At 42.2% G+C, this 14,411-nt stretch overlaps 1 protein-coding gene across 1 annotated transcript in view; it reads right to left on the minus strand.

The window, feature by feature from the left end:
• LOC102226630 (receptor-type tyrosine-protein phosphatase N2-like) overlaps window positions 1-14,411 on the minus strand; it is a 185,846-nt gene that overhangs the window by 147,008 nt on the left and 24,427 nt on the right. The window contains exons 4-5 of the mRNA XM_023335461.1: window positions 2,367-2,481; window positions 1,116-1,254 (exon numbers count right to left, since the gene is read on the minus strand). Coding sequence (XP_023191229.1) covers window positions 1,116-1,254; window positions 2,367-2,481 — 254 coding nt within the window. The remainder of the gene's footprint in view (window positions 1-1,115; window positions 1,255-2,366; window positions 2,482-14,411) is intronic.

A 14,411-nucleotide genomic window follows, 5' to 3' on the forward strand; every position in this document is an offset into this window, starting at 1 on the left:
TAATTTCTCTATTAACAGTCAAGTTGTGAGAGGTCTAAAGCTAGAAAAGAAAGACAAAGGATAGCTCATTCCTCACACAGCAGCCCACGTTTATTTACAAATCAAATTTTAGTTGTACACACATTTCAGCAACATTTCAGTTCCACTTTAAGGACTTTAGAAGTGGGGTGATGTGCTCTACCTTCCTGGTTTTAGTCAGAACGCCAGCAGCAGCGTTCTGGATCAGCTGCAGCTGGAGGATGGATTTTTTTTCAGTAGATCTATGAAGACACTGTTGCAGTAATCAATGCAATTGAAAATAAGTGCATGGATGAGATTTTCTAGATCTTGCCGAGTCATTAGTCCTTTGAAATTTTCTTCAGCTGGTAGGAAGCCAACTTTGCAATTTATGGTTTATAAAGAATAAACGCCACTGCAACTAGCTGCGTTTTCACTGAAAATATACTTTTGCAGAAAAGAATTATGAAAATATATTTGCCTAATGGATACATGAAAATTTAGGGGAGAAAAAAATCAAGTTTTTTGCTAGAAGTTTTTGCACTAGCAAGTTTTCATCTTTATCGAAATTACAAAGCTGCAATGGAAACACTTTTTAAAGTCATGTGACCAACAGCCAGATGTTACTACAGGCAGAAAAGATCAAGAAAACAACTGGAAGTGGGAGGAGGATGATGGCACAGCGAGCTTTTCAATGACTAATATGAACACGTTTTTTTTTTATTATGTTTCTTATTTAATGAAAACACTACAATTGCAAAATTGTGTTGTTTTTTTTTTCAACATTAGTGGAACACTGTAAACATTTTGCACACATTTTGGGATTGAAATGCTGCTACAGATTAAAGAGATGTTTTCTTGGCTTGTTCAGATTATCAATTTTTCTACAGGTCTGACGTGTTCCAGTTTGGCATATACCGATTTTTATCCAAGAGAGAGATTTTACATCGTTTGTCCTCCAGATATTTTGGTGAAACTGTGAATGTAACTGTTCATAGTGAAATACTTGCAGTAAACATCTGGCTTTCTAAAAATGAAAAGCAAAGACAAACTGCAGCAGAAGAAGATGGTCATGAACCGGAAACCAGCGAAGAATGGCAGAGTGAGGAGAATCTGACCTTGCCAGGTTTGCTGAGGCTGGAGGCGGATGACGTCTTGGGAAGGAGGCCCAGACGTTGGAGGTAAGTCTGCAGATTCCTGTTGAGCTCCACCGGCTTCCCCCTTTGGTCTTCTGGGTCCATCGCTTCAGCTGCCGGCCTGCAGAGGAGGAACAACCATCCACACAGTTTCTAATGCAGGCAGAGCTTCTAAAAAAAAGATTCATTAATGACAAGTAACATCGTCAACAATCGAAGCAAAATGTTCAAGCTATAATTGTTAGCACAACCCAGTTTTAAAGCTGTGCAGCCGATATTTTTTATCATTTCAAATCAGCATTTGTTTAAAAATTGTCCTGTTACTTGACTTGATAATATTTCTCAATATTAGGCATTACAAAACTTATTTTCTGTTGAAACCATGGTGTTGATGCGTCAATGAACATGTGCTTGAACTCAGTAGCTGTATTTCCATTGACCATATAATTGCGCAATATGAAATTTTGAAAGTAAGTTTGCTTAATGGAAAAAAATTCTTGGTTTTTGATAAAAGTTGTGGTGTTGGATAAGATGTTTTTTTCTTTGCCATATCAAAATTTATTTATTTCATAAAACTGCAACGGAAACTATTTGCATCAAACCAGTCACATGAAGTGGGACAGGAAGTGGTTGGAGGAATGTTTTTTAATGACTTGGGTGAAGTCATCAAATAACACCTGAAATGTATTCAGATTGTGATTTTAAGTGCAATTATTTAATGTAATCACTGCACATGCAAATTTGTTTTTCTTTTCGACATTAAGAGAATATTGATAAAGTTTTGTAAAACATCTGTAATGGAAATGCAGCTGCAGAAAAAATGTTACTTTGCTTCTTTGCAAACCTGATTGATTTTTCTAATGAAAACCTATTTGGAATTGCTCATAATTTTGTCTTCATTGACAAAACCTCCAAATCTACAGGAAAATAATTTCAGATCATGATGTTGACAATTTTGTGTCAGACTTGACCAAAAAGTTCTTGTTTTGTTTAGTCAGAACAGAAACATCTCCTGGGTTTATGATTCACATCTAACCTTCTGGCCCTAATACTCAACAAACTGCTGTTCCAGCTGTGTTATGTAAAATAATATCTAAGAATTCATAAAAAAAAAAAATCTAATCCTGAAGCTGATTTCTTTTTTTATTCTGCTATGATTCCAGCTCCAGAGATTTAAAATAATTAAATAAGTGATGATCTTTCGCCAACACAGAATCGGTTTGTAGATGTGACCTGGAGCTGCTGCTGTAGATCGGCCCTTTCTGCTGCGGCCGGTAGGGAATCCTCCTGAGTCTGGATAACTCACTGGACAGAACCTGCTGGGTTGTGTCATCTTCCCAGGTCAAACCTGCAGCCACAATCACAGATGAATCAGGACACAGAGTCCGGATACATGTCTGCAGTTATGATCCTGAAGCAAAACTGCACCGGTGAAAGAAAATAAGGTAGAAAACCTGCAACAAACTGCTGAGCCAGCGCAGCTTTTCCAAACTCATCAGGTCGATCATGAGCAGACGAAAAGAGGCAACAGAGTTTGATTCAGTGAGTAAGCAGAAACAAGTTCTGGTCTTCTACAGTTTATTAGGGAAGGTTTAATGAGAGAGTTGGGAATTTTATAAGCAGTTATTTAAGCACACTTCTGTAGTCGGCAATTTATTTTGAAAAGATTAACATAACATAGGAGAAGCCTGGATGTCGGGGCTCAAGAGGCCGTCGAATACATTTACCAGCTTTAATCACCTTGTGAAGAAAAAAGGAATCCTGCTGCTTTATTGAAAATGGAACAATTAATGGGTAAAGAGTAAAATTAGCATTTTTGCCTGAATTATTCAATACAAAAGTCAATTGTGCATGCCATTAGCAGATTCTCCCTCTAGAAGAATTTTCTTTTAAAGCAATGTGCAAATGGAGCTTCTTTGAATATTAACCAACAGCTGTTTGTGTCATCTCTACTTGTTTGTTTCCAGGTAAAAATCTATTACCTGGGCGTCAAAGTGCGTCTGCAACAGAGTCCGTGCAACATTTGTGTCTTAATGGTTCTTTTAATATCAACGTCAGTGACAACACGAAACAAGATCTCCTTTTTTTCCAGCATTTGTGCGAAAGGATAAGCTGGATGAGCTGCACGGCCACTCGCGTCTGTTGCTTATGCTTAACATGCATCCAAACACGGCTTTTTGGCAGCCGAACAGAGGGGCAGGCGCCAGCGCCAGATGGGGTAGCGGAACGAAGTGTTACCGGAAATATGGCTGCAGCGCGCAAAGCACAACACGAACAGGAGCCTTTGGCAGATGAGCGATGGCGCCACCGAAAGAACGCAAGTAACGCAGGCGACGAGTCCAGATGTGAAGCCGCGGGATGGGGGTCTACCAGAGGACACACACATAAATCAGGAACAGGAACTCTGCTTTGACACAATAGTCGCAATGAAAAGACATGCACAAGAACTAAATAAGTAGTTAGTAGAAACAACAAGAAGTGTAGATTAGATTGGAACCTTGACAGCACAGAGTGGTGACAAAAAATGTAAAAATTAACTTAAAATCACAAACTTTGATCAGTGTTATTAAAGACATGATTATTATTTCCTTGAGAAAAAAATCATAAAATGGCACAGTAGAAGAATGGCGGACTTTTAAAGTGACTTCAATCTGCACTATAATAATAATCAATTAGAGAAATAAAACTGCCACTTGAGATTAAATTTGGATTTTAATCAAAACTAGAACCACACAGAAGGTTGTCTTAAGACTCATGAATTGAACCCGAGAAGCATTTGCTTGAGCTAAGATTAAATTTCTCAAAGCAATAAATATCAGAATTTTAATTAATTTAAAACATTTAGATTTTCATCCTCCAAAGCAAACATAACTTGCAACAAGAGTCATATTTACCTCTTTTTCAAAACGAAGTTTCTTGAAACATTGTTCGCTAGTTTTAAACCCAAAAGATTCATCCCATTTTCTTTCCTACATTCAACATGTTTAATCTAAGAACACACTAAACAAATTTTAATGATAAAAAAAATTGTAATTGAAACTATAAATCTGAACTGCATCATATGAGAATCAACTTAGGAATGAGGGTCTGTTTGTTAGTGGAAAGAAAACTTTGAGTATCTCCTTTATTCAATATTCAGGTCCTTCGAGAAACAGGCCAAGTCTGAAGACTTGGGCAAAGCCAAGTCAATTTAATCACTGAAGTAGATAAAAAACAGAAAATACCAGAGGCGGAAAAGGTTCTCCCAGAAATGCTAAAGACTCTGAATATTGTGGGTCTGACTGGGTTGCATGTATCGTCAATGTTGCTTGAGGGATCGGGTTGCTTGAGGACACATCCATAAACCGGTCTCAATCTTTAGGAAAGTTAACCATAAAAAGTGTTCAAGCTATTGCACTTACCACACTTATCAGATTTCTGGAAAGGTTTCTCTATGGCATCAAAAACAAGCCGCAAGCGATTGCTGAACCTTAAACGCAAAGGTTCAGGAGTTGTTTTCTAGTAAATTTTTGACTTTTCAAAGTCCGAAATCACAGAGTATTTTCTAGAAAATGTATGATATTAAATAAAAAAATTCAGAGGTTTCTTCTAGTGAATATTTGACTTTTCAAACTAAGAAATCTCAAAGCATTTCCTAGAAAATTTCTGAGTTTTTTGGCTGAAATTTACCCTAATATGTCGTCATAAAAACCAGCAGATGTGAAACTGAAAACACCACTACCAATAACTGTAAGGTTTTCTCACAAATGAACATGTCCAACCTTTATCAACAGAGAATTACACCACGAGTTCAACTCGTAACGAAACATTTCAGACCCAGGACAGCTTCTTTACACTCCAACAAAATGAATTACGACCTCGACTGCCAGCCAATCGGGGCACAAGCATCTCTCCAACAGCTGCGCAGCGTGTCGGGCAAAGCTTTCCCCATCAAAGAGCCATAAAACGGAGCTTTTAATGGCAGCAAGGGTGGCTGTGAAAATGGGAGTTGGCGTCGGGCGAACAGACGGCATCTGACACGACAGGTTAATGAACGCCGGAGCCCCTGCCAGGATATTCACAGACTCTACGCCTCTCACTGACTGAGCGGTGGCAGAAGCGTGTCAGCAAACTGAGATGTTTAATGCTTCCACATGTGGAAATGTCTCCAACTGAAACTCTGCTGCTGAAGAGAACGGCTTCAATAGAAGATGAATCTAAAGAAAAACGTTTAGTGAAGCTGTTAATTACCAAACGCCTCATCAGATTTGCGTTCAGGTTTCCATAGCAACGTCAAGAGCAGCTCAAACCATCTCTCAAACAGCTGCTGTTTTCAGAATATAACTGAAACTTTGTCAAAGTTTATGTATATTATACAGGGTTTCCCCTGGTGTATTATAAGCCTGGTGGCCCGCCATGCTTTACTAGCCCCCCTGCCAGACTAAGCGTTGCTTGTTTATATTTTTAGGAAAATAATTTTTTAAATCGCTTAATTTCTTAATTTAGTAGTCGCGAATTCAGATGTGCGTGTTGAGGGAGCGGTGAGATTTATCTTTGTGAACAAAGAATTATATGCGGTGTTTACATCTCAACACGCTGCCCAGCGTGCGGTTGTGTTTTCCTGGAAAGTTTCTGTCTGTGGTCCCGGCTGGCTGGAGCATTAGTGGTTTACGAACCAGCGCTAACCTCATCATCAGGTTCAGCCCGATGAGGAGCTTTCGTGCTCTCCTCGCAGTCACGCTTCACGCTGGTTTTATGTTATTCTATTAGTGGTAGTAGTAGTAGTATTTTTGTAGTAGTAGATGAGTGACAGCATGCAACGGGTCCTTCAGGCGCTCTCTCGGCTTCCCCCACCAGAATTCTGAGGAGCGCTGGTGGAGGTAGGTGCGAGAGAGGCAGCTCTTTGCTATTTTTTTTACTTAGGGTCATATTTTTCTAGTTCAACAATTAACGAAATACTGTAAGATCATTTAACAATTACAAATATAATTAATAAAGTTTTCTTGTGGTTGGGCTGGAAAAATATGACCCTATGAGTGGGAGCTGCACCAGTTGGTGTTTGTGGCTGACCGTTCAGTCACGACGCTAACTGTGTCTTTGTTTTTCAGCTGTTGGATCACTTGTGTGCAGTCAATCACATTGTGAGAGTTTCATTTTACATCGCACTACGTGGGTTCAAAGTGTAAATTTATGAATGTATATACAGTATATTTAGAGAAAAAAAAGTGTTTTGTGAATGTAACTGTTAACTGTTAACAGTCTGTTAAAATAACAGACAATAACAGTTGTCTGTTATATTACTGTTTGTTTTATGGAATAAGAATGTTTTGTTTTGTTTTTGAGGAATTGTTTAAACTACACGATCACATCTAAAAAAAAAAAAAAAAAAGAAAGAAAAATAAAGAATTCTGAGGAACGCTGGTGGAGCTGTTGGACCACTTGCGTGCAGTCAATCACATTGTGAGAGTTTCATTTTATATCGCACTAGGTGACAACAATCAACCAAGGCTATACTGGCGCTGTGAAAAGCGAGAAGGGTTACACACACACATATACAGCACAGACCAAAAGTTTGGACACACCTTCTCATTGAATACAATGAGAAAGTGTGTCCAAACTTTTGGTCTGTATTGAGTACAGACCAAAAGTTTGGACACACAGTTGTGTCCAAACTTTTGGTCTGTACTGTATATATACCGCATATACGTTTGCCATGGAGGGGACGTGTAAATGTGTGTGTGTATGTGTGTGTATATTAAGTAACCTATTAATTATGTAAGGTAGAAAATTAGAGAGAGAGGAAGAAAGTCGTTTTTTTAACATGAGGAAATTAACTCAATGTGGTGCTAAGCATATTCTGACTTCTGGTCAGTTTGCAAGCGCCTCCACTTGTGAGGTGAAATGTATTTTTTTTTTTTTTTTTTTAAGTTTTTAGGCTCTAATAAAGGTTTTTAGGTTCTAGTGGCCATTATTTAACAATGGTTTAACAGGAAATTGGGAGGACAGAGAAGGGAATGAGATGGAGCAGATTCCCCAAAACTGGGAATTAAACCCAGGTTGACAAACAAAACCTATAAGTAACATCCTAAACAAACCATAAGTTGCAGTCTTATTGTAAAACTGGTTATAAAATTACTGGATCAGGCATTTCTTAGCCCCTTTTTCTTCTCTTTTATACAAGTAGACAGCACATAAGCTCAACAACACAAAAGCTTCGTATTTATTACAAAGTATTCATCTAAGAATTGATTTCTTCCTGTAATGGATATGATTTCTGATTAAGTTCTCTAGTTCTAGTACTTTCATGGATTGTTCTTTTTTCCCTTTTCTACACTTTTTCATGTTAAATTGCACTTTTTTTGTTAAGTTTTTTTATACTATCTTGAATCTGTTATTCTAAATAAAGACTAACAGAAATATCACACAGTTCCTTTTATTTTTGATAAAACCTGTTTTTTTCTTATAACAAACAAACCAGATATAACAAGTTTGGGCTTCTTTATGGTCCAGAGTATTGAAATGTGATTACAATTATCATCTAAAATTATGTACAGATTTAACTCTAATCTTATTTTAACACCCTGGAACCTGAAGAAGTCCAAACGTGTTAAATCATCTTTTTTATGTTTGGTATAAAAAGAAAAACAGGATTTATTAAAGAAAAAAAGGTAAATGGACTGAACTTATGTAGTGCCTTGCTAGTCATGTTGACCACTCAAAGCGCTTCACACTACAGTCACATTCACACACACATTTACACCGACATGCAGGTCGGTGGGCAACTTGCCACTAAGTGCCCCGCCCCGGGGCAGCTCAACATGTGGCTGAGGAAGCTGAAATCGAACGTACAACCTTCTGGTCACAAGACGACCACTTTACCCACAGAGCCACAGTCACCCTAAAAAAGCCACTGCATGATCCTTTTGCTAATCTTTTTTAAAATACAGGTTTAAACACAGTGTAATGAGCTGCGATTCAGTGCAATTTAATATAAAAATCGAAAAGAAAAGGTAAACTAAAGGACAAACAGAAATCATTATTATTAAAAGAAGAATTTTTAATTCTTGAATCAATACGTTTCTATAAATATTGAGCCCAGTGTTGTTGCGGCACTGTGCCGTCTGCCTCTAAAACAGCAAAGGGAAAAGGGCTAACGTACGGCTAATTCAATTAAGTTTAACAATAATACTGCACTCAGTTCAGACCAAAAGTTTGGACACACCTCATTGAATTCAACGAGAAAGTGTGTCCACATACAGTACAGACTTTTGGTCTGTACTGTATGTTTGGAGTTTCCTAAACTGTTTTGGGGGCAATTTACAGTGACCATCTGACCTGACCTACATGTTTTAGGAGATGTGGGGGGAAACCGGAGCACCCGGAGAAAACCAACGCAATCACGGGGAGAACATGCAAACTCCACACAGATCGTCTCTGTGAAGACGCAGCGCTAACCGCTGCATCACTGTGCTGCCCACTTTTTTCCAATAGAGCTTTGGAACTGACGTCACTGCTTGTGACATTTACGTCGCTGGGCGCCATCTTGTATGGCCACAGACCAAAATAAACTTTTTCCGGCATTTTCATTGTGCTACCGACCGCAATGAAGTTGTTTTAAGTTGGATATTGGATATTCGCGCTCCGCGGAGTAAGGAGCGTTTAGCTCAAGGTTGATCCGATTTATGAACGCTAAGCTGCTCGACTTACGCTAAGTCGAGCAGCTGTAGATCCTCTCTTGCTCTTTCCAAATCATTTTTGACACACTTTATCTCCTGCTGGTATCTTTCTGCTTGTTGTTTCAGTGTAGTGACATACAGACATTGTAGCTCCTGGTACAAACCTTTAACATTCTCCATCTCAGCCTGGGCACTCGAGTATTTCTCGTGCAGGAATTTAATCTCTGTTGTTGTGTTTCCTTGGAGGACGGCATACTCAGCTCTCAGGTTGTCAAGAATCGCCATGTCCTCCTCTGATTTCTCCAGATGAGCGTTTCTCTCCTGCTTTATCTCCTGCTGGTATCTTTCTGCTTGTTGTTTCAGTGTAGTGACATATAGACATTGTAGCTCCCGGTACAAACCTTTAACAATCTCCAACTCAGCCTGGGCACTCCTTTCCTTCTTGTGCAGGAATTTAATCTCTGTTGTGTTTTCTTGGAGGATGGCATACTCAGCTTTCAGGTTGTCGAGAATCGCCACCTCCTCCTCTGATTTCTCCAGATGAGTTGGTTGAAGTTAAAGTTGATGGTCTGGCTAACTGTTGCTGCAACACTAGGGCCATGTTTTCAAAGGCGCTCTACAATTCTTTGTGGCCTCCCCTGAAATTGGTGCCTCTGTCGGACCACAGCTCATACGGCTTCCCCCTGTGAGCAATAAACCTGCGTAATGACATCAGGAAATAGTCGGTGTCAAGGCTAGGGAGGAGATTCAAGTGAACACATCGAGTGGTCAGACATTTGTAGATGATCCCCCAGCGTTTCTCTCTTCGACGTCCAATCTTAACTAGGTAGGGACCAAAACAGTCTACGCCTGTAGACCAGAATGGGGGTTTGTAGAGTCTCAGACGAGCTGAGGGAAGGTCAGCCATCTTTGGTGTGGAAGGTGAGGCGCGCCATCTCCTACAGTCCACGCACTGGTACTGGAGTTTCTTAATGGCCTGTCGACCTCGGAGAATCCAATATGTGCGCCGTATCTCTGCATACAGTCTCTCTGCACCTGGATGAAACAGCTGAGAGTCGTAGTGTTTTATGATGAGACGAGTCAGAGGATGATCAGGAGCTAACACAACCGGATGGATGCTGTCAGGGACTACATGTATAGCTTGGCGCAGGCGGCCTCCAACTCTGATCAGTCCACTGATGCTGTCATATTCAGGGGAAAGAGCACTAAGACGACTGGTTGGGCTGACAGAGTCACCAGCTTGGAGGGCTCGGACCTCTTCTGGGAAGCTGAGCTTCTGTGCAGAGCGAAACAGCTGAGTCTCTGCCTCTAGACACTCGGCAGCAGAGAAGGAGGTGGCAGCCGCCCCATGCAGGGATTGGTGAGTGGCCAGAGTCAAGTCCTCTAATGATGTGCTCTGTGGCGGATCTGGCAGATTTTGAGATATAGATGTGAAGCTACAGAAAGCAGTATTTCTGAGTTCTTCACTGCCACAATCTGTGAACTCTGTTGGGGGTTTCGGCCAGGTGTCAGGAGTCTGTGTGAGAAAGTGTGGGCCCTGTGACCAGTGGCTGGAGATAGTGAGCTCTGACAGTGGTTTCCCTCTCATGATGTCATCAGCTGGATTTTCATCAGAGTTCACATACCCCCACTGCTCTGAGGAGGTCAACTCCTGTATTTCACAAATCCGAGTCCCAACAAAAACTTTGTACCTACAGGCACTAGACTGGATCCACTGCAGCACTGTCGTAGAATCTGTCCACAGGTAGATAGAGTGAAGGGGTAATGAGAGTTCAGTCTGGAGCACTTTGGCTAGTTGGGCTCCAGTCAGCGCAGCACACAGCTCCAGTCGGGGAATCGACACCTGCTTGCGGGGTGCAACTCTTGAGGGTGCCATGATGAAGGAGGTGGAGATGTGTGCCTGTTGCTCTGTGGCTCTCAGACAGGCAACAGCTCCATAGGATCTCTCAGAGGCGTCACAGAAGATGTGAACCTCGTTGGTAGCACCAGTGATGCTGTGAGGGCTGTAGCAGCGAGGGATGATGATATGCTGGAGATTAGACAGTTCTTCCTCCCATTCAGTCCACGACTGAAGCATATTTCCTTCTATGGGCTAATCCCATCCTCTCTGTGTATTCCACAGGGCCTGCACAATGAGCCAAAGCTCTTGTAGTGTAAGGACAAATATAACCCAATGGGTCATATTGACTGGCTAGCACCTTCTAAATATTGCGCAGCGTGACAGTTGTGTAGGACACTGGGCGATGCTTGTATCCCAGGACATTAGTTGGGCAGTGCCAGCTGAGACCCAATGTTGACTCCTGTGGATCAAGACTTTTGAAGTTCAACCACAGTTCACAGCTTTCTGACCTGGCCATACTGGGCAGATGGGCAACCACCTCAGGGAGGTTGCTGGCCCACTGTCTTATCTCAAATTCACCTTGGAAGAGTAACTCTCTCATCCTGTTGATGAGCAACTTGGCCTCTTGTGGGTCAGAAAAGGACTGCAGGCAGCTGTCCACATAAAAGGCTGTATGGACAGATTCATAGATGTCCTTATGAGTGTCTTGATGCTCCTTCACGTGTCTCTGAAGGGCGAACGTAGCACAGCAGGGTCTACACGTTGTCCCAAAGGGCAAGACTCTCCACTCATATACTGTACATCTGGGAGCCTCTCTGTTTCACCATCTCTCCACAGGAACCGTAGCAGGGGACAGTCTTCAGGGAGCAGGCAGATCTGGTGAAACATGGCCTTTATGTCGCCACTCACTGCCACAGGATACTGACGGAAGCGGAGGAGTACACCTAGTAGTGTAGGCCCTAGTGGAGGGCCTGGCAGGAGGTAGTGATTGAGGACGGTGCCCTGGAACTCAAAAGAGCAATTAAAGACCACCCGAGCCTTGTTGTTATGATGTACCATATGGTGTGGCTGGTTGACTTCTGCTGTTGAAGGTAGGGGGGCTGTTGCCTGGTATGCAGCTGGAGGTGATGGACAGACAGCAGCGTAATGGCTGAGAAAGCCATTACGCTCCTGTTCCAGCCAGCATTATGCTGTTCTCCAGTTCTGCCGCTCCCTGTGGTGGCTGATACAGAGGTGTAGCGGAGGCTGCAGAGAGATTGTATGATGGTGCAGAGTGCACCTGGTTGGCGCTGCTTGGTAGCTGCGGATGTTGGCATCTCTGACTGTATAGAGACTCACCCTGATGTGGTTCGAGCTTCCCAAGCTGCATGGATTGTGATACTTGGATGTCAGGTTGTAGAGCAGGCTGTATCACATGTCTCACTCTAGGAGGCGGAGCTGGTAACGATGCTGGCTAGATTCCTGGATAAACCGGAGGGCCTCTCGGCTGTGGAACAGGTGAAGGTACAGACTGACCTACAGGCTGGAAGGCTGTGTTCATCCAAGGCTGGGACGCAGGTGGTGGCTGAAGCATATGCTGAGGTGCTGCAAGTACATCTGGCTGTGGAACTGGCCATGGTGCTGTCTGTACTGTGGGGCTTGCCTTTAGAGATGAGAAGGATGCAGCAGGTTCTACTGGTCTTAGTAGGTTCACAGGTGTTCTGTTATCCTGCCTTGCTGGTGCCATGATGTTCAACTGATCCCTGGTGTGACTGCTTTATATATCCACACTGCAAGGCTGTGGTAGGAATGCAGGAATGGATTCTGCTCTATTATGCTGTTGAGCGTGACTGTGTGGCAGGAGAGGGTTGCATGACTTACATGTTCGCTCTAGTTGCTTCACACGCTTGGTTAATGCACCACTGGTCTCCTTCATAGCGACTTGCATCTCATTCATCGCTTCTAAAACATTGCCCCATACTGGCTCCATCTTGTCCCATCTTTGCTTCTTATCCTTATCAGGTTATTCTGAGCTGCTGCTTGTTGACGACTCTGACTCCTCTGGATTAGGTAGGTCATGCTCATACTCCGCCAGATGTCCCTGGCAGGTAGTTCCGGAAGCTACCTGCTCCTGCGTGGACGGGGACTATGCTTATGACTTTTCTCCTGAGAAGCGTTGTCTTGTGAAGTTTCCATGTTGTTGATTCGACCAATGAGCTCCGGCTCGAAGGACCACTTGAAGACTTTGTGCGTCTAACAGGCGCTAATTCCAGATCTCTCATCAATTGAATCTTCCTTGGTCAGAAGGAATAGAGCGACTCCACTGGTGCAGCTTAGAAGGTTTATTGATGTTTCGTATGTACATATATGTGGGTGTGAGTGTGTGTGGTCATATCATAAAACGCACACAGGTTTCATACACGCAAAACCAAAGAAGGATTGATGGTGGATGCCATCCTCGGATGCCACTTCCATGCCACCGAGCCACACAGAAGCACAGAAAAACAACTTGCTCAGCTACGTAAAATTAGAACTACAAAATGAACAGATGCATCTTGGGTAATGCAGTGCCAAACAGACAGATTTTAACACATACACACCTACATACACTCCCACATGCCTACATATACAGTACATACACACACCCCCACACACACACCCGCACACAAACATATATATACAGTACAGACCAAAAGTTTGGACACATCTTTCTAATTCAATGGGTTTTCTTTATTTTCATGACTATTTATAAGGCAAGAAATCCCACTTATTAACCTGACAGGGCACACCTATGAAGTGAAAACCATTTCAGGTGACTACCATTGAAGTTCATCAAAAAATGGCAGAGTGTGTGCAAAGCAGTAATCACAGCAAAAAGTTGCTACTTTGAAGAAACTAGAATATAAGGGGTATTTTCAGTTGTTTTACACTTTTTTGTTTAGTGCATATTTCCACATGTGTTATTCATAGTTTTGATGCCTTCAGTGTGAATCTACAATGTCAATAGTCATGAAAATAAAGGAACTCATTGAATTAAAAGGTGTGTCCAAACTTTTGGTCTCTACTGTATATACAACTACATATATATTTACAACGACCTCAGCTGATGAAAGTGCTCTACAATGTCACAGGTAGATAATGATTCAATACAAAATAAAATTCAGTTTGGTAAAATCTTTGGACATAAAGCATTCTGTGACGAGTCCGAGTCAAACAAACACATCCTCTTGACTTAATTTATGGATTTTAAGAAGATTCTGCTTTCATTTCCTATTCATGGACCTTGTTGAGCAGCTTCTGGTAGTAAAGTCACTGCCAGACAGGTTTTGGTCTGTTTTAACATGGTAGTTTGAAGGGTCTTGTTGTGTTTCGATGAGAATCAATTATTTTCAAAATAAGAGCAGATATCTGCCCCCGCCCATCCTCAAGACGTTCTACAGAAGCACCATAGAGAGCATTCTGACCAGCTGCCTCTCTGTGTGGTGTGGAAGCTGCAGCGCCTCCGACTGGAAGAACGTGAGGAGAGTGGTGCGGACAGCAGAGAGGATCATCGGGGCCCCCCTTCCCTCCATCCAGGATATTTCATCCCAGCGCTGCGTGTCCTGAGGCCGAAACATCATCAGTGACCCCTCACACCCCCACCATGGACTGTTCTCCCTGCTGCCCTCTGGAAAGAGGTTCCGCAGCGTCCGGTGCAGGTCCACCAGGTTCTGAAACAGCTTTTTCCCACTTGCCATCAGACTGCTGAACTCTTAACTGGACTGCACTTAAAATCTGGTCTCCACTTTATACCTGGCACATGTA

This window comes from Xiphophorus maculatus, chromosome 6 (genome assembly GCF_002775205.1).
Source record: "Xiphophorus maculatus strain JP 163 A chromosome 6, X_maculatus-5.0-male, whole genome shotgun sequence".
NCBI lineage: Eukaryota > Metazoa > Chordata > Actinopteri > Cyprinodontiformes > Poeciliidae > Xiphophorus > Xiphophorus maculatus.